Below are 22,616 nucleotides of genomic sequence, written 5' to 3'. Positions count from 1 at the left end.
AGAGTTGGCCGTGAACGTGATCGAGGTCTCACTTTCGAGTTGTCTGGTTGTTTATCGTTTTCCTGGACAGAAGACATTCTTTACACTATGAAACCTATTTGATTGATCGTAGCATTGAATTATTTATTAAACAAGACTTGTTTTCTTAGTTGAATATTGAATAATAATAATTAAGGAAATGAATAATATCATAAATTAATAAATCAGATGAAAGAGAAACGAATAACACATCAAAAGTCGTATGGGATTACGCGACTAATGAGTGACGTTCACTTCATCACTTGCTTCACAACCCAATTTTACTTTCGTCGGTGATAGTATACCTCTGTCAATCCAATCATAGCTAATTAAACCGCTAAATATATTATTTATATACTAATAAATATTATTTCTATTTCCAATCGGCTTACGCTTTCTATGCTTTTTCTACTACTAACTAATACTTATCCTTTTTTTTTCCTTTCTGTTTGTTTAAAGGAGATGGTGAGTAATTTGCTACGCGTATTCCGTTAAGCTTCTCGCAGATATGAATGACGATGGATTTACATGTGAGTTCTTTCTGATAATCTTCGTTAACGAATGACCAAAGACACCGACAGGTTTAACCGGTTTTCTCTCAATTTCATTCGTGGTACTCTGCTGTTGCTGTGATCGAAGAAGACTAGACCAGGAAATTTCAAATACCAACATTCCATCGATTGACATCGTGACAAGTGGGTCGTGATCGCAGAAAAGATATATACAAGTCTTCTTGCCAACTTCCGAATTAATCATCATCATCATCATCTTTATTACTATTTTAGATTGTTGGATAAGAATTATTTATCAATGAAATAATCAATAGATGATGATAGAACGTACGCATGTCTATTTCAACTTATTCAAACATGTTTCTTGTCAATTTAATATACAATATTTTTATTTTGATAGCAGAGAAAAATACAATTTCTTGTATATATTAAGACAAAAAATATTGACCCGCACTTTTTGTTTACACACTTTTTATCCACATACAGTATGATATATTTAATGTAAACATACACACATACGTATATATATTTATATTTATATATAAATATTATTTGCAATATAATTATTTAAGAAATAGGAATTATTCAGTACCACATCAAGTGATAGATATGAGATTCGATAGTCAGAAAAATATTAAAACTAATTTGGAGTAATTATTAACAATAATTAGCGCCATTTGAGTTTTATGGAAGAACTTAAATTAAAAATTGTAGAGTAATAACACAACAAGAGAAAAAAAAATATTTAAAAAATATCGTAAAAAAATAAATAATATAACGAGTTTAATCACACATTGAATCAATTTTAAGTAAATTGTTTCTGAGAAAAAATAGTATTTCGTCACTAATTGCAAAACACTACACTCATAAAATTAAAAATAATTTTTTATCTCTCAAAAGTATAATTCGTATGTATGGATGTCAATTAAATTTAATTCGTAAAATATAAATATTTTTAAAAATAATGATCACATTTAGTATTAAGTATATTGATTTGCGCATAAATATTCAATAATTCATATTTTAAATACTCAATTGAGCTTTTGCTTAAAAGGAGATAAATACATTTTTATTTTTTTATTGCTTTTTATGTTTGAATACACAACTTTGTGTTTCTACTTGTGCTCATAGCTTTTATCATAATATCGATCTCTAGTTATTGCTATGATCTTTTTAACATTGTTAAAATTAGGGTGGTATCTTGTTACAATTTTTCCCTATTATTATTTGTCATATATATTTGTATATTCCTCTTGCCAATTGACTTTTGCCTTGGCATTAATAAATAAATAAACAAACTTTGTGCTTCGACTTTACTTCAAAATGCGTCAATTCCGTTATATGATATATTTTTCTCCTTTTAAACAAAAGTTTTTCAATTGATAATTAATTTAGTTCAATTAAATAAATAAATAAATTCATTTAAAACATGATTATCTACAAAGTAGACGCTTCTCGATTAGGTATATTTTGAAGACGACTTAGATGCCAATAGAAGTTAGGAGGTCCTCTTGTGAAGCAATATTTCATTTCGAGTGGTTCATCATTTTCAACATAATACATCAAATAAAAATTACACATTTCATCGTTATTTGTTGGTCCAATTGACGTCCAAGTATCTCTAGTGCTGTACATTGTGCATCTAGCAGCTACAGTATCACCTTCTGTGATAGTTACATTATTGTGAACCGGATAAAACATTTGAGGAGTTAATGGATTTCTTTTTCCAAGTTCAATCCATTTATAATCGGGAGTAACCAAATATCCGGAGACAACCTTTCCTAATGAATGAGTATGTGTTCTATATGCAAACGGGTGTAATGTTTTGTTTTCTTTAATTTCACAAGCTGTTTCCATGTATTCTGTAGATCGTGGTGGAATCCGGCCCATAGTTCCCAATAAATAGACTCCAGCAAGTTTATTCATAGGTTTTTGAGTATAATGCAATAAAATTCCAGAATTATCGGTTTCACCATGTTGAAAATGTTCAACGTGTGCGTAGTGAACTTGAAGAACTAGATATTTAATTGGAGACTTTTGACCAATCTTGAAACCTACACCATCTGGTAGGACTAATTTTGGAGCATCTCGAGCCCATGCGTACAAAATTTCTGATCCATCTGAACAAGGACTTGCTGTATCATCATCATCATCAGCCGATTTACTCATTTCTCCACAATTCCAAACAGGTTTTGCTGATCCAGGTGTTTTACAGCCATAAAGGAGTATGTGATGAGCAACATTCATCGATGCTTTTGGTTCAAATTCAATAATATAATATGTATTAGTGGTATTTAATTTAACTGGAGTACATAAATATAATTCAGGCTGAAAAAATAATAAAATTAATTACAAACTGCTGGTTAAATATTACTTTACTTTAATACTTACAATGTTCGGTTTAACATTTGGCATAGAAATTAAATATTTATCAATACTGTAACAACTAGCATTTTTAATATTAAATAGAACAATTATGAAAAATATAAAATAATACTGTTTTTCTTTCATTATAACAATTTGGAATGTTTTTAATTGTATCCACCTGTCACTTGCCACTCGAATGACGTGATCAATATGATAACAAACGCGTAGGATTCCAAGGAATGACGTCAATGAATCACTGGAAATTTAAATTCTTCCAAATGTATATCGTAACAATAAACTACATAAAAAAAATTATTCTAAATGGAATGTTTATTAATTGATAATTTTATATTATATTGATTAAACTGATTTATTCACAATTAACATTACAAAATTATTATTAATATTTTTAACAACATACAAAAAAACTTTCAGCCGCCTAGTGATAGGATTAAACACTACAATACGTATTGAGCGCCCTCTTTCAAGTAAACAATGAAAACTTCAGATTTAAAAGTGTAAATAAAAATATAACCTATATTCAGTATAAATAATTGTACCTAAAATTCTCTAAGTTTCTGTATAATTAACAATATTATCTTTTTTTATTGATAAAAATATCGCGAATTTGATCAGTAAGCCATTCAATGGCTGGTTGCAATCCTTCTCCAGTAACGGCATTTGTTGCTCGAATGTGCCACGGTTTGTTGTGAATTCTATCCAGTCCAAGTGCAGCAACAAGTTTTACTGTTGTTAAAGAATCCGGCAGGTCCATTTTATTTGCCAAAAATAACATTGGAATTTTTCTACCTGTCGATAGAGGATTAAATGCAAATTTAATAGGTAGAGTAAAATTATTTCAAGTATATATAACCTATAACACTATTTAAGGAAAACTAATTTTTTCTTTATCAGCATACTTGCTATATCAGGATGCTGAAGAAGCATATCTAATTCTTCTTTTACAACTACTAAACGTAAATTATCACTACTATCAATTATAAAAATAATTCCTTGACAATCTTTGTAATAGTGTTCCCATAGAGATCGGTAGCGATCATGTCCTGACATGTCAAATGCAGTAAAGTGAACATTTTTAACTGTAATAAAAAAGCAAAACGATTTTCAAATGATTGAAAGAGTACATTACATTTTGTAGTATTAAATAACATTTAAAAATATATTAAAATTATTTTTTTATGATAAGCTGTAGATGACAAATATTTTTTAATTTATTTTCAGCACAAATGGAGAATGAAAGTGAGTCTAACAATACTCAAGCCCACAATAATCAAGAAGATTCAACAATCGAGAACGAAAGTATGATAATGTAAAACATCTTATTAAGTTAAATTATTTATAATAATAATTTTTCTCACAGAGAAAAAATATGAAGAAGAAAAAAAAGCATTACTGGAGCAAATCAACGAACTAAAGCAATTTGTTAATGAAGCTGAACTCACATTAAATTCCGTAAAATACGGCGATGTTCAAATTAAAAATAAAAATGAATTGATTAGTTTCAATTCTGACTTCCCAACATCATTATCTTCAAAAAGAATCCTCTCAAATGTTAATATGGAGTATGAATTGTACAAATTAGCAGGACTTTATTGTACAAAATCGCTAAATAATGAATTTGTCTTCAATGTATCTGCTTCATCAAATGACGGAAACAGTTCTGCAGTTCAGTTTTTTGTTGAAGATGACAAAGTTACGTTAGGACATTGGGTGATGCCGATTGGTATTACAATTGATTATATTTTAGCAGAAACACCATTGGAACAGCCAATTCATGTTATCCCATTCTTAAGGAACTGTAAAAGACATGTTTTATGTCATGAGCAACGAAAGCAACAATTTGATCAACTTAAGGTGAGTTTCATAAGTTTGTTCCAATTTCAAAAATTTTATAACTCATGACTCATTTCAGCAATGTCTTGCAACAACAAAAAACTGTCAAATTACATCAAATTTCGGGTACTTAACAATTGTAATCATTTTCAATCAAGTAACGAACAAGCAAACAAATCAAAAGATGAACTTTACTGTTAATTTATTTTATAATTCTGGAACAGTAAGACCTCACACTTTAAAAATTAATTCACCATCTGAGGAATTATCTCTGCATTTTCGTAACTATTCAAAAAAACTTAAAAAAGATATGTTGCAAGATGCTTATAATTCCATTATAAATCAATCACATCCCATTTTTAAATGGGAACCAGAAATTACTACAGAAGAAGACCAAGTATTAGAGGTATGTTATAGAAATGTATTGTTTTGTTCAGTTTGAAGAGATTTCTTGTATGGTAATTAATTAAATTTTTTTCAAGAGTAACAAGACAGCTTTAGAAAACAATGAAGATTCAGAGAGTGACAGCGATTTCAAATACAGTGCAAAAAAGAGAAAGCGGGGTCGAAATCAGCACACGAAACCAGTGGAAAAAATAAGTGTTGATTCTGTGAATTTGGAGAAGAGTAGTGATGATTCAGAGCATGTAGAAAATGAACCAGTTATTAAAACTGTGCCTAAGAAAAAATCAGTAGCTCGTCCAAGAGTGAAAAAATTAAAAGTTACTAAAGAGAAACCATCATCAAAGATGATTCAACCTAAAGTCAACCTGAAGACTAAGAATACAAGAAATATTTCTAGTAAAAGCAATGAGGCTAAAAATGTAGAATTTTCTGAGCCTGTAAATGTTGTAGAAAATCATCTTCAAAAGTCTCAGGGAGAAAATACTCAAAAACAGGCAAAACAAGAGACAAAAAAAAGCATAACAACAAAATCTCCTGAGAAACAGGCAAATATTTCGACTATTAGTACACGATCGCAACAAGCTAAATTGAATCTTAAAACTTCTAAAATTCCAATTATGAAAAAATCACAAGCAAAAGAAAATTCTGTTTTGAATAAAAAAACGACGTATACCAGTACTCCTATGGTTGGAAAAATAAAAAGAACGAAACAACTGACTTTGAATTTGAGTCCAATAGTTTCTGAATCTATTGACACAGCTGAGGCGAAAGGTATACGTCTCCGAAGAAGTCCAAGAAAAAAGTGATATATTCGAATATTAAAAAAAACATTTGTAGATAAAACATTCATATAGTGATGATGAAATTAAATGTAAAATACTGTCATATTAAGATGTTGACCCATGATCGCAAAACTTACATGAAAATTTTTCCACATTAAACCCGACTGTAGGCACTATGTCTATGCAACGGTCGTCCTCGCGTTTAAAATGATTAATGACCGTTGACTTACCACTGTTATTGAGACCCACAACTAATATATTAACTTCTTTTTTCCGAAGGCCTAAGGCATTGGTTAAACGATTAAACAATTTCATTTTCATGATTTTCATTGTATTTGTATCGTAGTTTATTTTAATAATTCTTAATATTCACTTGACACATATTTCAATAATATATTATTTAGAATAAAAACAGCTTTTGAATGCCAAAAAATGCGAGAACTTTTCAGTGCTTTGTGTAATAAATCGATAATTAACAACTACAGATACAGCTATAATATTAGTAAAATGTACATTTCACGAGGCCTAACGATCAATATTTTTCTACATGATAGTAAGCTACGTTTTTTCTACGATTAAAATAAAATTTTGTAAAATATAATGTATCATATAATGATTATTAAATTAATTTATTATATTTCACATTGCCAATAATTATTTTTATTAATAAAATTTTCAAATAAATATGTTTTTTGAATATAATATCAATTTATAAATACTTCATAATAGTTACAACACATTTTCAAACGAATATATTATGTTTTTTTTTTTCGTTTATCAATAGAGTAAAATTCATCAGATCGATATGCAGATCATTCAAAACCCATAATTCAACAGTTTTCTTAAAAACTAACTCTGCCACGAACTTTAAAGAATCCTAGAGAATTTCGGTTGTGTAATAATGCACCTAATCCTACATAATTTTCAACAATTAGAGGAGTACTAATAAATTCACATCGATCAATTAAGAGATTCTTTAATACTGCGTAAAAATCATCAACATCAAAACGTGTCTTTTCATCATTAGAGTCTGAAAATAAATAAAATATAGTTATTGATTTGAATCTCTTTAAAATGGAGTTAATTAATAATTTAATATTTATTACCTTTATGCCAATATAAAGGATGGCTAGCATAAGTTACCATAGGAAGATGTTTGGCAAATGGATTCCATTTCTTATCGAAACTTAGCGGTTTTCCTTTATTCCACATTAATCTAACACCAAACATGTTCCGTTTTCTGTGGAAAATTTATTTTATAATTAGGAAAACTTGAAATGAATATTTACAATCAAATTAATTAAATAAATTTTAATCAATACTTAGGCTCAAAATTAATTTCAGATCGTGAAGTTATGGAAGACCATTGCTGACGAACTGCACAATGGATTGCTGATGATAAACCTTCAGCAAAGCCATTCAAACGTCTGTAAAAAATTCAATATATCAATTGTCAAGTATTATTGAAATAAAAATTACTTCAAATAAAAATAAATAATAATTAATAATAAAAATTACTTACGGTACAACAGATTTTGCTGGGTACTCCAATTCTCCATAAGCAATTTTGTCAATTTCTGCCAATGGGACTCGATGGAATTCACGAATTTTTAATGAAATAAAATCATATTTAATTGAAAACAAAGCATTCTTGGTCAATAACACCATTCGTTCTTTTTCAGTATCCCATAAACTTATTCTGTAAACAAAAAAATTAGAAATATGATAAACCCATTCTCCTAGTAAGCTTCATTATAAATAAAAATTTAATTATTTACTCTGTTAATAACCAAGTTCCAACAATTTCGTCGTTCTGATCAGTTGACAGTGTCTCTTGACATTCTTTAATTGCACGTTCTACAACTTCATTTCTATCAGAAAAAAATGTGTGTACATCAATATGTTTAAAGGGAATACTCAAAATATTTGTTTTTGCCGTGGCTGCGTTATTATTATTTTCTTGTGAGTAAATGTCATCTTTAGTCTCTGTAATTTCATTAACCAACAAATAAACATAATGAATAAAAAATTAATTATGTTTAATATATAAATAAATATTTAGTTTGAATAAATACCAGTATCGGTGACTTCTTTTGACATTCTTAACGTAGCAGCCTCGAAATTCATCGTAGGAATTTCATCCAGTTGATTATGGTCCAACATTAGATTATTTTTTTGATTAACTGTTATTAAAAATCAATTTCCACTAGTACGCTCGTATGCTTTAACAATAGATAAGCCAATAGAAAGAAGTTCAACCATGAGTGAAACCTTTTAAGATTTGTACACGCGTACAAAAATAACATTTATTATGATGATTTAAATACATATGAGGCCGATATTGGAGTTTAATATTTGTTTTCAGATCATCAAATATGGCCTTCAAAAAAATAAATAACATAGAAAGCCCCCTCTCTCTTTCTCTTATCTAATGAACTAATCTAATACGTTTTTCCATAGACGTAATGAAAATGGTAAGTATTTTGATACAAAACCAACGCCATTCGGCGCGATCTTTGATTGTAACCTTGAATGTATTTCAAATTTTCCTTTTTATTTTGTAAATATTTAGAATTAAAAAGATGTTTACAAATTTTATGCCAATCGTGTAATATTTTTGTTTTTAATCGTTTTATCGTCAAATATTTTTTCTTACGATACATTGACATATAACCTATTCAGACATAGGAAAATGAATAATAACAAAAATTGTGCAGTGAAGGTTTTTATTTTCATAAAATATCTCTGATATTATATACAATAATTTAAAGACATTCAATATAAAGAAAGTAGATAAGTTAATTATATTACATAAATTACATTTTTTATAAATAAAATTAAACTATATAAAACAAAAGGTAACAATAAATTTTTGGCATACATAAACAAAATTATCATATTGTCATGTTAAATACAAAAGTGTTATTTTCTTTCACTAACCGTTTATAAATAAGTATCTTTCAATATTTAGAATTAGAACTTTATACCTGGAATAATTTTTTTTCTTATTTAACAAAATCAATTACATCATTGATTTATAACCACAAAAATATAATAAATAAAATGTTCTGTTTGATGTAAAAGTACATTAAGTAAATACAATTGTTTGAAAAGTACGAATAGTACGATTTTTTAAAATTATTATTCCAGAATGCTTTAATTTTAATGGCCACACATAGTTCCGTGTGTATTTTATCAAAAAAAAATCAAATTAAATAATTTTGGAATACCCTATTGTTTCACAGCCAATTTTTATACATAAATAATTTAATTATTTGATTATATTGATAGTTATATGAAAAACCAGTACAAAAAGCAATTAAGATGTCGAGTATTAATAATCTTTCACACTATTGTTCTAATTTATATTACTATTTGTATTTATTTGTAGTAATGAATGTCATCTAACATATTATCAGACGACATTAAAGTTAAATTTCGCTCTTCATGCATTCCTTTAGCATAAATAATTTGTTGTGATACCCATTTGGCTATTTCTTCATTATCACATCGTACTTTTGGACGTCGCAATTTTTCAGGACCATCAATATTAAGAGTAACTGATGAATCAATTCTTGATGCTATTTCAATATAATGTGATGTTGTGTTATTATTTTCGATTTTTTCTATTGGTTTACATTGTACTAAATCAGCCAAATTAACTTCTGTAACTACAGTCTTTGTACTTCCGTTAATAACACGAACTTTTTCATTTGAAACAAGCATTTGAAGGTTTTCAGCTCCCCTACAAAGGCTTTCAAAAGCTACGAACAATTCTGAATAATTGTGTTCATTAATATTATACAAGAATTCTTGTCCTTCTGCTTGCTGATGATTATATGGAGGTAAAAGTCCCGCTGGACCACTAGCAACTCTAGGAGGTCTTTGCCTCTTTGGAATAGTCCTATGAGAACTTCTACTTGATTCTCTCAAAGCTGTAGCTGCTTCTGTGGCAAAGTCCAACATTCCTACAACTGGTTTTGTAAATGTCCCGACTATTCCTTTACCAAAACCAGTGAAAAAACCAGGAAATCCTTCATTAGTTGCTCCATCATAAGTTTGTTTCACTACACTAGTTAAACCACCAAGAACTCCAAAACCAAGGCCTTTCAAGCCTGCAACGATGTGATCTCCACTGTGAACTGTATTAGTACGAATCCTTTGTCTTGCTTCTTCATGACTTTCATCCATTGTTACTCTTCCAAGTCCATCTGATAAAGACTCAGATAGTTTTGCTGCAGAGTTAGATAATCCATGAGTTACATTTTTAATTAAAGTTTTGACATTTCCCTCAAGTAATCCAGACATTCCTTCAGAAACATCATTTACAAAACCTAGTGGATTACCCAAAAAATCTACAGAGCCTAATATTACTGCTGCTTGCCATTTCAATTCATCTTTATAATGTTTTATAATTGAATGAATAAGAAATTGGCTACTTTCAAAAGGATGTCGTTTAATAAATGGCTCTAATTCTATTGAAGCACCTTCAAATTTTATCAGTGTAAGTCCTAGTTTCCGTTTAATAGATTGAAGATGACGAGGTAATTTTGTCGTTGTTAAAACACTCAATTTTACTTGACTTGGCACAAGTTTTAATATTTCAAAATAATATCGTTTCGCATGAGCCGCTGATACTTCGGATATGAATCGTTGAGCTTTGAAGTCATTTTCATCAATTGGAGCTTCTGAATCAGTATGACTAGTTCCTACAAAAGCTGCCAATTTTAAAATTAATCTTTCTTCTAAATGAACACACAAAGGTCGGATGCCAATAATTAAATGTTTATAAATTTCAGCATTCTGATTTTTTGAAGGATGTTTTTCAGTTGATACTTCTATGGCTGGTCTATCAGCATTTTCCGGCTTTGAAAATGGTGTTATATATAGTACGGATGTACATTGAGCTTCAAGCAGTTGATTGTCTATTTGTATGTCAGCAACACTTAGATTTAGCACTGAATTTATTGGAGTTTTTAGAAAATCGAAAGCTATACCAGCAAATCTTGCAAAAAGTAATTCTTCTACTGGTTGACGTGAAACTACTGATAATCCTAAACCTGCTGGTAAACTAACTGTTAATTTCAGCTCAGAAGAAGCTGCTTTTCTTTCATTAGCATCCAGTTGAGAAGGTCTTTGGGTAACTGCAATATGAGACCAATCACGTTCTTCAAGTGCTGCAAATGTCTTTTTCTGTAAAAGCAAAAAATTGATTTAATAATACTACAGAAAGTTATCATAACTATGTAAGATTTTTATTCATTCATTTTACCCTTTCTTTTATATCTAAAATTTGTAGAACTCTTGTCGGACCATCAGTAGTAACAGTGACTGATAAGAATCCAGATCCTGGTCGTAACCTTTGTCTACCAACACATTGTTCAATTGGAGGTGGATTACTATGAGTTTGAGGTCCAAGAACTGCTTCACTCCCTATTGAAAAAAATGATATCATTTAAAAATTTTCAACATTTTAATTATTGACTTTATTCAATTGTGTTGATTTATACAGTGTATTCTTATAAATAAATTTTTGCAGCAAGCAATGATGTGAAATAATGGTCGAATTGTTAAAATATTATTAAGTTTGATTTATTTTAAATAATGTTTGTAGAAAAAAAAAATAAAAACGCTAAAAGCTTATTCCGAAATCTATACGTACACATTTGCCAACGGGCGACACTGCCGCCTGCAACATGTATGATCAGTTTATGTTTTATTCTATTATCAATAAAGTTATTGTAAAAATTTTGCATTAAAATAAACAATAACACACGATTAATATAAAATAAATAAAATATGGTCTAAATACTTTTGTTTAATGTAATGAATTTAAATGTCTTTCTCAAGCAATGAAGCTCAAATACGACTGACAATTATACTTTTATCAAGAGGATACCAAATAAAAATTTACACAAAAAATATTACCTTCATATAAGCCCATAAAACCATCTTTTGATTGGACACACATATTTTTGTGAGCGCAGCAAAGTCTTCCATCGTCAGTAAATTTCCAAGTCTGTGTTGATCGTCGTCGAGGATCGGGTCTTCTTAGTGCTAGAGCACAATAATTGAAGGGCTGTGGTGCAGGACCAGCAATATCGAGAACGAAAACTGGGTCTGAAGTTTTTGAATGCTTATCTCGAGGTGGACTTGATCCTAAATAACACCAAGTTATTGATTTAATAATAAATAGTAAAGAAATGATGATAATTAATCAATAAAATCTATCCAATACCTTCATGTTGAAGTTGCCCATCTCCAGTCATTCTCCAAAGTTGTGATCTTGCTCCATATTGCTGTCTTCTCAGAGCTACCCAACCACCAGGACCAGCTTCAAGTACTAATCTCTGTGTTTCAACATCCAAAGGATCTAATCTTCCTTCTCCTGTACCTAGATCACCGTCTACTTTAAATGTTCCTAAAATTTAACAAATATTTATTAACAATATTTATATATAGTGTCTTTATAATTACTATATTTCCAATACTTAATAAAACAAACCTGTAAACGCTATATAAATAAAATTTTCATAAGTAAGTCCACGATTTTCTCCTAGCACATTTAAGTCGTATATTGCTGTAACTCCACCTGGAGCTGTTACAGTGAGATTGGCACTTTGTGTGGGTTCATCAAGAGCATAAGGAACTGATAAATGTGGTCTTACAGTCCACTGAAGATTATCAGGTACATCAGTCTGTAATAAAAATTTATTTCATTATTATTTGATTTAATATAAACCAGACATTAAATTGAATTGAATAAAAATTACTTACTTGATTAATAGTAAGTGAAACTTCTGAAAAATTATCAACTCTAATGGGTGGAGGCATTGTATTAGCATCAGTGAAGACAATAAAGAACGTACTTTCTTGAAGAACAACATCAACTCGAAGAAAATGCATTTTTCCAGCGTTATCTCTGATGTTTATTGTTAAAGAATGATTGCCATCGATAATTATTCCTCCAGACCACACGCAATGAGGTACATCAATGATTCTGACACAGAGTAATTGATCTTTATCCAAACGAGGCCAATGAAATGGCATATGACAATCAGGCATTGCTGTAATATATGTTGCTTGAGCATCAGGATTGCTAACAGTCGTTGTAAAACATCTTTGAGCTAGTTCTAATGTACATGAAGATCGATTATGAAGTTGATAACGTGGTGATAAAGTAACGACAGTGGTTGCTTGGTATCTTCCTCGTGCTGTTCTCGTAGCGACTCCAATTAAGTAGACAATATCAGGCCTTCCATCGCGCAAGGTGACTCTCAATCGATGAACTTGAACTCCAGGTTGAAGATGAAAAGGTTGAGACCATTGAGAAATACTTTTAGGATGTAGTTCAATTCCAACTCTCACAGACAATGCTCTGCTTGCCTCTTCATCACTGAATGAAAATAAAAGTGGAGCAACCATCCTGGCTTTTTCATGTTCCTCAAATTGTCCAGCAGCTTCAGAAATAACTCCTTCTTGTCTAAATACAAGAGGTAATCCAGTTTTGTTGATAATCCAATAAGGAGCAGTAATATTTATACGAACAGCTGATCCTTTTTCAATTATCACGGCAGCTTGTAGAAATAAAATACGTCCCAGAGAATCTGTCAACTTCATTCGAGAAAGGAATGACCCTGATATTTGAGAAAGCAATAAAGTTCCAGACCCAGGATAGCCATCAAGTTGGAAAGAAATTTCTAATTGCTCTTCATGAACATTGATTTCATAAATATCAGCATTATTTCCTGGAGGGATTCTACCTTTTTCAGTGCCTACTTGGTAAAGTAATTCATGAGGCAGAAGATTATTCAGCGTTACTGGTGGCAAGATAGTAATAGTATGTGCTGGTAGAACATAATTTCCAATATCAATCGGATAATTGTCACGTCGAACAGCAACACACATTTTAAAAATATTATTCTGATTAGTTCTGCATGTCGTAATAATTTCTGAAACTTCCAAAGGCTTTTTAATAAGCGTCCAGTCTATAGGTTCAAGGCAATATTGATAAGCATAGTTTGGATGCTGCGGTTTTAAGCTCATTTGAACACCAGTGTGTGTCAGTGGTATAGATATACTAGATTGAGCAGGAATTTGCAAAGTTTTTATACCACTAATATTGCCAATAGACCCGATCGGGAAGTATCCAAACTGGGTTAAAGATTTTTCCATTTTTATATCCACAGGATAGGCTAGTTTATTAACAACTTGAAGAGCTGATCGAACAGTCACCAACTTCCTAGCAGATCCTTCAAGTTCAACAGCAAAAACTATTCGTGCTTTAGTAACGATACTATCAAAGTGTTTTACAGCAGAATTAGCATAGCGAAAATAAACTCCAACTCTATCAACTGTTACTGGATCCACTGGTCGCCATCCTTCTACAAGAACAGCCACTTGGTGTCTTCTTACTGCATGAGTTGACTGATGTCTAAGTTTCCCTCTTTCTTCAAAAGTAAAAGGGATTGTATCTCCAGGTGATACTTCACACCAAGTTTCATCTCTTTTGACAAAATCATCCACGTTGAATTGATAATTTGATTGATGTATATCATCAGCAACGGCGATGAAAGTTTTAAACCATAATTTAGAACCTGTATCATTTTTTAATGCAAATGGAACAAAAGGAGATCGTCTTCGATAGCTTTGAAGACTTGATGATGTTTTAACTACAGAAGTATCTTTATTATTAGAGAAATAATAATCTTGAGTCCAATTATCTTTAACCAATTTCACAAGTTCTACAAATGTGGATGTGATATTTATATTAACAGAATCTTCAGCATCAATTTGAATTTGAAGTTGCTTTGAATTCGCCAGATTTCCAGAATTATATTCCCATTGAACTATTGCTTTCCATGATTCTAAAAATGGCTCCCAACCACTTAGCACTCTATTATAATAATCAATAGCAAATGTAGCTTTTAAACATCCAGGTCCACTTGGTACTTGATTTAAAGAAAAATCTAAAAGAAGTAATTCCATCAGAGGAACATCAGCATCTCTACAATCATCAATGATGCATATTCTTAAACAAGAAGATTCTATTTCAATGACATGAAAGAATAGATCATTCTTCACTTGACTATCCTGATTGGGAACAGCATTTTGAGTCAACCAAATTGCAGCATCATCTAGTTGTCCATTACATTTATCCAAAGCAGCTTCGCAATCAGTTTCAGTAAACCCTAAAGCTGACAGCTTCATTATATGGTTTTTAGCATTAGCTGGAGGTCCTTGGGATCCTCGTTGTTTAGCTAATAAAGTCTGTTTTGGTAATGAACTCAACATTCTTCCAAACATTGTAACATCATGATAACTTAATTTTATGCTCAAAGGTTGTAATTGAATTTCTAATGATTTTTCTTTCGTTAATTCGAAACTAGCAGTCACTGGATCAATGATTGACAGTGCAGTTTCATCTTCCATCCCTAGGATACAAGAGTAAAGCTCACAATTTGATAAATTACATGACAGAGGTTTTTCATCTTCTTGAGGAAGAGATCGATAAGATAAGATAGCTGTACATTTTAAAATAACTGCATTTGTATCCCAAAGAGAAGTATCTTCAACAATCACTAATTCTGAATCTGTGATATTAAGTTTCAACTCAAATGGTGAAGTATTATTCTGCATTACTTCATTGTTGAATTCTTGAGATACAGAAGGCAATTGGGTTACTTCCAAAATAGGTTCAGGTTCTGGAGAATTCAACACCAAGAAATCTTTCACTGCTTCCCACCAATCCAGAATGGCTGTTAATCTCATGCTATGTAGTAAAATTGTAGTTGCAGCTGTATTTTTTCTTCTACGATGATGAATTTCAGCTTGAACTCGACCATCAATTTTATCGAATTTTTTTAACGGTTGAAGAATGCTGGTAAATACATTGGATCTTTTGTTGACTGGTTCATCTTGGAATCGAGTATCAATAATCAAAATTTCTTGAGATACTAAATCTATATCTTGAGAACCATCACTTAACGAATCAAGAGTCAAGCGAGATTTGATGAAATTAACGCAAGCTAAAGCTGCTATTCCATGATTAGGATGTAGTTTCAATGTTACATTGACTATATCCAAAGTAATACATGACCTGGTCCAAACTTTTTCCATCGATGTTGGTTCTTCTGTCATGAAATATTTATTCACATCACTCAAATCATCCAAAAACATACGAATATCATCCAAATTCTCGCCAATATTATAGGATAAAAGTCCACGAACTAACATGTATTGAGCAGGATCAAGAGCAATGTTCATAGTTGACAAGGTTCCATGGATAGATAAATCAGGAATACTTCGGCTAATGTCATAATCAAGATTCCTTTCGATCTTCAAACTTAAATGGCATTTTTCAGTAAGTAAAGATGGGCCTAATTTATTCAAATAAAATCCACCAATCATCATATTATCAGTATCATTGTCATGTTTATCATCATTTTTCACTCTCTGGGCTGCATATACATCCATGTTTACCAGTTCCAATAGCATTACATCTAAAAGGCATTGTACATCAGACTCAGATTTGTGGAAAGAATTATGAGCAGTTAATTCACCAAGATCAAGAACTATCAGCTGGTCTGATTGAGAACTAACTGGAAGTAAAATAATTGGAGCTCCTGCATGAAGTTCCAGTGATAGTCTTGAGCTTTTTCGTTGATGAATGTCCACCACATCAACATCTCCGGCTCTAAGATTAGCCATAATTGCTCGGAGTTGAGAGAAATGACGAAAGAATGCTTGAAGTTCAGCTATGAAACGTTGCGTATGAACGTAATGAACAGCAGACATTTGTAGTTTCAGTTTAGAATCATAATTAAATTTAGTACTATTTTCGTAACTTGAATATTGAAAATTAAGAGCTTTTCTACCTGATGATAAGAATCTTTCCCGATAAAACCGGCCATGAGGAGTTAAATCCAGTAACGACATAGATCCTAAAGATCCAGAAACCTTTGTTTTATTTAAAGCTTTTATAATTCTCATGCTAGCATTCGATATATTCGCTTTGGCAATCTCTCTATCAGTTCGAGTTAGAATCATAGTCAAAGAACGTACCTCTATATCAGTTTCTGACCGAAATTCACTAATTTCATTCAATCTGTTATTCATATCCTGAGAAATCACCGACGTTTCTTCTTCTTGAATATTTATTTGATAAGTCTCTTCATTTGTAGTTCCAATACCGAAGAAATCAAGAACTATCATCCAAGATTCAACACTTACAATTAAATCCAGACAATTAAAATCAATGCAAACCGATGTGTGATGAATAGAACGAGCATTTGGATCAATTTCTTGATCAGGAATTATTTCTGTCAATGTGATACTTATTAAGACAAGATTTTCTTCACAAGTAACTGCTCCAGGTGATGGTGGAGGAGTATTTGGAGTTCCTACAAGTGACATAGGCTTCTTCCAATGTGGTGGAATCGTTCCATAAAGTGTGCAAGTCTCTAATTTATCTGGCAAACTTCCTCTATTATGGTCACTTCTCCATTTCTTGTTGACAGCAAAGTCTGGACATGATTTAGACACTCCTAGGGGTAGTCGAGCTCGAGTTGGTGCTGATGATTGCATCATGCAACGATGCCTTGATCCAACAGGACACAACAGATCTTCCATAAGAAGAGATCGTAATGATACTTGAGTCGATGATTCATTTTTATGTAACTTTTCATACTTCACTACAAAATCCTGCATTGATAATTGTACTAAAGGCTGCTCTGAATGATCTTGTTTTAATTGAATACAAAGTGTAGGTAATTCAAAAAGAACCTTTAAAGATACATCAAATGATTTTTCAGAAGCGTGGGGTTCTGTTTTTTGAACTGGTTTGACAATAACTGGTTCATTCACTTTTGGTACAGAAAATAGACCATGAATTGTATCTAAGAGTTGTTCATATTGTCCACGAGAAAGAGAAACCTTTAATGGAGTCGTCACTGCACCATGAACTTGCACAATAGGTTGATAAATCGTTGGAATATCTTGATCTATCAAAAAGCAAGATCCATGTAACGAAGTAGCGATAGAACTTTTTTCTACAGTGATTTTTAAAGTAGTATCATGGAGAATCGGTCTTCCTGAATCTTTACAATTATACATATCTTCAGCTCTTGATGGCGTAGTACCTGCTGGTTGACCAAATTTTGAAGCAATATCTAAAGAATATAAATTCATGTCTTTAACTTCAAAGCTAGCTGTCTGCTTAGCAGAGATATCTCCAGGTGGTTCATGTTGGAGTGACATTGTTCCGAGATGAGCTACAAATACTTGAGAACTGTGAGATGCTCTTGGAATAACTAATACTGGACTGTCAAGAATTACATCAAGCTTTAGACGTAGAACACTTGTAGAGTTATCATTTCCATCAACTAAGGAAACACTAGGTAAACGTTTTCTTTGAGGAACAGTCCAGTCATCAGCTTGGACCAAACCTATAGCCATATCTGTAGCAGCAGCTCCAATATGTCTTGCTAAATTGCTCATGTACTGCTTAAATTCATCAGCACATGATCGAAGTTCAGAAATTAAATGAGGCGCATGAGTGTACCAAACACTTCCTACTCTTATAGAGACATCTGATTCGATTATCGGGCTTTCTGAAGAAGGTTGAAATATTGAATTTCGATTCACAGAAAATCTAAAAGCTTCTGCTTGATTGGCAAGTCCTGAATAATAATCCAAAGGCACATGAACTGGATCCGCTAAGGGATCTCTACCAACACTTATAATTCTTTGATGAGTTTTTCCTATTAAAGTTTGATCAAGAACCTGAAGGCCTCCTAGAGAGCCAGATATCGAAGTATTTATTGCTAAAGTTGCTTGAATTCTAGCATCAGTCATCGTAGCTGTAGCTATTTTTTGGCCTACTAAATGGCTTTCTTGCATCACTGCTCTTAATAATAAAACATTCAAACGATGAAAATCGAATGTTATTTCTGTTCTTGTTGGAGTTGTTGCTTCAAAAGATTGATTTAATAAAGAATCTTGACGTTCAATTTTTGAATGTTTCGTTTTAGACGGCATTATTCTTTTCACAAAGCCCATTAATTCAACAATGGTTTCTTGATTTGCAATTATATCTAAATTATTAAACTGAATGTTTGCTACTCTAAGTTTCTCAGATGCATCTTCAACAAGAATTAAGTCAATAACAATTAAAGCTTCATTATCAAGCTGTTCTAAACCGCTTAAAGAATTATTTCTCGGTGAACAAATATTTTTAACATCATGAGCAAGACTAGATAGAGCACGTGTAAGTGCAACTGGAGATGTTAGTCGTCTTGGAAGGCTTGGATCTGGAGATCCTGGTGATACTGGAGATGTTGGAGAGGTTGGTTCCGAGTCCCTTAAACTTCCAGATACACTATCCATTCCAACATGTTTATGACTAGCTACCAATAATTCAAAGTCGGGACCAAATTCTTGCATTGCATCTACTAAGAGGAGTCCATGAACTGATAAAGATACATTTAAATCTGCAGGTCGTCTGCTTAATGCTGCCTTCACTCCAGACACTTGTAATTCTGCGACACTTCTACCTCGAGATTGTAGTTCAAACGTCATTTGATCAATAATAAATTGAACCATCATGGCATGAGCCAATGTGCGATCAAGGTTTTCTTCTTTTTTTGGACTTTCCGGTTCATTTTGAGCATCAAGTCGACTTGGTGACTCTGAAGTTGTCCAGAATACTGATAATAATTGATTCATAGATCGAATAACTTCAACTTTCTGCTCATTAACATGAACAACAAGTCTAGGAAGATTTCCTGAGATTGTTAGAGATGGATATTGAGGATCCATAGTTGAAACAATTCGTCTTTCAATCTGTAGAGAAATATTAAATCGTTCTAAAACATGTAAACTTGACATACCTCGAGTTCTTGCATGCTTCCAATTATCCTTTATTTTTCCAACAAGTATTTGAAGATCGAAAAGATCTATGCTATATTGATCGTACAATTTATGATGTAAAGCCGTTTCTGATATACCTTGATATTCAACGATTGATCCATTTTCTTGACTACCTGGAGGAGTAGAGCATGGTGTTTGAAATCGTTCATCTTCATCATCGTCATCATCATCTCCATTCTCTTGTTGTTCCTTTTGATTTTTTATATTTCTTGAATTTACATCATTGAAATCATCATCACTATTTGGCGATCCAGGTCTTAAAGTTACTTTTTTATTGCCAATATTATTTGTTAAATGTAATTTTCCGAAATCTACAACAATAACAGCTCCATTTGAATCTTGGAATTTTTCTACTAATAAAATTTGAGGTGCTGAAATATTGAATTGAAGATCCCAAGACGATCTGTAAACAAAATCTCCTTCTAAAATTTGTTCCCAATTTTTTATCAATTGTCTTCGAGTTCTTTTCTTCATCGCTTGAAGTCGATGAGCTGAAGAATTTTTATGAGGATTGCTGATAAAATCAATTAACCACTTGATAGCTGTAGGATTGTAAACAACATCTAAAGATCTTGTAGAAAGATGTAAAGCATGATCAGTATTAACATGAAATGGTTTCTTTTCGTAAATTAATTCAAATAATGGTTGAACCGGCTGTTGAACTACTAATTTTTCTGATGAAGTTCGTAGTCTTGAAGAAGAACCACTGATAGTTTGTGGTTGAATTAAGATAGGAAACATTGAATTTTCAGTTAAAAAATCATGAAGAAAAAGAGCTCCCAAACTTATTGAAAATTTATGAGAGCCTGATCTAGGTCTTGATTCATAGCTTAAATTAACACGTTCAAATTGAAGTTCTATAACAGTTTTTTTAACATCAATATTCTTCTCTGAAGCACATAAAGAAATAGCTCCTTTAGACAACGTAAAATTAAATTGACCAAAAACCGTATCACGTCTCAGAAGAGTATTATCATCAATAGTATCAGCTAAAACGTCTAATAATTCTCCATCAAATGCTGAAGAAGTAGATTGGGAACTGGCGGGAGTTTTAGAATACCATCCCCACCATTGAGGAAACCACTGCACCAACATTCCTCTAGCTGCTGGTGAAACAGGTGCTGGAGTTTCTTGAATCGGTTTTGGTGGTCGTACTTTCGACATTGCAATTTCTCTAAGCATTCTAAGATCATCAAAACTTCGTTCATACTCTATTTTCTCTTTAATTGACTTAATATCGGGAGATAAAGTTGCTGTCGGCGTATCTAAAAGCTTCCTAATTGCTTCAACATATATTACATTATCATGAGCACGCTTAATCATATCGTCCCAAGACATTTTAGGTTTCAATGTATCTTTACCTAGATGACACCGAGCTGCATATTTCCACCATTCTTTAGGATTTGAGGCAACTGGCATAGATGGACGACATCTCCATTGTCTTCGACGATGATCAATGTTCTCTAATTCTCTAATACACCTCACCATTTGTTCATATTGTTCATCAGTTAAAGATAATGGAACCTGATCCAGCTGAAGATTGACTATTATTCTTGGCTGAGAAATTGTTCTTAATGGTTTTTCTGATCTGTCTCTTTTGATATGTGCTTGTGCACTCACAGGAGATAAAACATAATTCCATTTGGTATTTTTTGATTCACTCATTGCTATTGCCAAATCTCCAAGAGTTAATCTTCCGAAAACTTGGTCGACATTCAAGTGATTCCAGTAAATGGACAAGCCATCGAGCTCCATAAGTTTGAATGAAGCATCATTGACATTCCAGGAAGTAGATCCTGGTGTCCAAGTTGAATCACAACTTTGAGCTGTTAAAGCTTTTATTGTAATACCTAGAGCTACTCCGGAACCATCGCCAAGTGTCACATCATCTTCATATCTCAAGTGAACATCTCTAATATTTAATTGAAGATTTTCTATGATATTTGTGACTAGAGATGTCCCATAATTTAACCAAGAACTATAACTTGAAGCATAATATCCAACGTCTCGTTCATTACTCGCTCTCCATCGAGCTTCCAGGGCATCTAGTCGACTAAGTTTATATTCTTGAAATATCTGTTCCTCAACTTCACTATCATATTCATCTAAATTTATTGGTCCAGCCACTAAATAAAGTTGCTCGATAGCTATAACCCATGATGCCGTTCTTATTTGTCTAACCGGTACTTGCAGTCTTACTTTTCCAATAAATCCTGCTTTTATTTCAATTGGAAGGCCAATGTGTTTTAATGCATCCTTTTTTAATGGTAAATTTTCAAGTTCTACTTCTCCTAATAGTAAAAAAAACAATATCCAATTAGTCATAAGTTTAGCAAGTTTCAATCTGATTATTGAATAAAGTCTAACCTGACAAAAGAGCGATGCTTAGTTGGTCAGTGTTTAAATTTTCAACATATTTCCCAAGGTAATTATTAAGTACCCAAGCTACTAATCCTTCTAACATTTTATGAAAATTTTAATGAGTATGTTATTGTTAATAAAATAAAGATGAGTTTGTATAGAAGAGGTTATTCTGCAGAAAAGATAAATTTTTTATAATTGCTGACAATGTCAACACTTCTAGAATTACTTTTTCTACTCGACACATAGATAAATACTTTTGTAGTTTATTATGAGATTATAAATATACATAAATTTATAAAAAAAAATGTTTTTATTAATAAACACAGTCATTTCAAAAGACTAATTTGGTGTGTTTAGAAATTACATTTTTTTCTCTTTTGCCTCA

General features: G+C 31.7%; 5 protein-coding genes across 7 annotated transcripts; 1 reads left to right on the top strand and 4 right to left on the bottom strand.

The window, feature by feature from the left end:
• Positions 1 to 934: 934 nt before the first annotated feature.
• On the bottom strand, positions 935 to 3,338 carry Phm (Peptidylglycine-alpha-hydroxylating monooxygenase). The gene is made up of 2 exons (XM_035094022.1): positions 2,922 to 3,338; positions 935 to 2,858 (listed from the first exon to the last, which is right to left on the bottom strand). Exons 1-2 carry the CDS (start codon positions 3,039 to 3,041, stop codon positions 1,968 to 1,970), a joined length of 1,011 nt encoding a protein of 336 aa, XP_034949913.1. The 5' UTR covers positions 3,042 to 3,338; the 3' UTR covers positions 935 to 1,967.
• On the bottom strand, positions 3,338 to 6,280 carry Arl6 (ADP ribosylation factor-like 6). Of its 2 annotated transcripts, none has more exons than XM_035094056.1 (3): positions 6,076 to 6,280; positions 3,818 to 3,997; positions 3,338 to 3,707 (listed from the first exon to the last, which is right to left on the bottom strand). In XM_035094056.1, the coding sequence occupies exons 1-3, from the start codon at positions 6,266 to 6,268 to the stop codon at positions 3,493 to 3,495; spliced, it is 588 nt and encodes a 195-aa protein (XP_034949947.1). In that variant the 5' UTR covers positions 6,269 to 6,280; the 3' UTR covers positions 3,338 to 3,492. The 2 variants fall into 2 exon arrangements, with proteins under 2 accessions (XP_034949947.1, XP_034949937.1); XM_035094046.1 differs by having other exon boundaries at positions 6,169 to 6,268.
• Positions 3,679 to 6,087, top strand: LOC118073484 (uncharacterized). Its single transcript, XM_035094009.1, has 5 exons — positions 3,679 to 3,740; positions 4,140 to 4,217; positions 4,279 to 4,772; positions 4,831 to 5,157; positions 5,234 to 6,087. The coding sequence occupies exons 2-5, from the start codon at positions 4,145 to 4,147 to the stop codon at positions 5,960 to 5,962; spliced, it is 1,623 nt and encodes a 540-aa protein (XP_034949900.1). The 5' UTR covers positions 3,679 to 3,740; positions 4,140 to 4,144; the 3' UTR covers positions 5,963 to 6,087.
• A 418-nt stretch (positions 6,281 to 6,698) lies between the features above and the next one.
• On the bottom strand, positions 6,699 to 8,416 carry LOC118073503 (tumor protein p63-regulated gene 1-like protein). Its single transcript, XM_035094034.1, has 6 exons — positions 8,014 to 8,416; positions 7,717 to 7,924; positions 7,461 to 7,637; positions 7,261 to 7,365; positions 7,045 to 7,178; positions 6,699 to 6,968 (listed from the first exon to the last, which is right to left on the bottom strand). The coding sequence occupies exons 1-6, from the start codon at positions 8,099 to 8,101 to the stop codon at positions 6,781 to 6,783; spliced, it is 900 nt and encodes a 299-aa protein (XP_034949925.1). The 5' UTR covers positions 8,102 to 8,416; the 3' UTR covers positions 6,699 to 6,780.
• Positions 8,417 to 8,869: 453 nt separating this feature from the next.
• Positions 8,870 to 22,554, bottom strand: Vps13D (vacuolar protein sorting 13D). Of its 2 annotated transcripts, XM_035092101.1 has the most exons (8): positions 22,235 to 22,554; positions 12,716 to 22,158; positions 12,444 to 12,636; positions 12,177 to 12,359; positions 11,867 to 12,097; positions 11,601 to 11,627; positions 11,211 to 11,371; positions 8,870 to 11,131 (listed from the first exon to the last, which is right to left on the bottom strand). In XM_035092101.1, the coding sequence occupies exons 1-8, from the start codon at positions 22,329 to 22,331 to the stop codon at positions 9,320 to 9,322; spliced, it is 12,147 nt and encodes a 4,048-aa protein (XP_034947992.1). In that variant the 5' UTR covers positions 22,332 to 22,554; the 3' UTR covers positions 8,870 to 9,319. The 2 variants fall into 2 exon arrangements, with proteins under 2 accessions (XP_034947992.1, XP_034948002.1); XM_035092111.1 differs by lacking the exon at positions 11,601 to 11,627.
• Positions 22,555 to 22,616: the final 62 nt, after the last annotated feature.

This window comes from Chelonus insularis, unplaced genomic scaffold (assembly GCF_013357705.1).
Source record: "Chelonus insularis isolate UGA/USDA-ARS -01 unplaced genomic scaffold, ASM1335770v1 contig_131_pilon, whole genome shotgun sequence".
NCBI classification, from domain to species: Eukaryota; Metazoa; Arthropoda; class Insecta; order Hymenoptera; family Braconidae; genus Chelonus; species Chelonus insularis.
The sequence above is the reverse complement of the archived record's forward strand: the minus strand, read 5'-3'. Positions and strand labels throughout refer to the sequence as shown.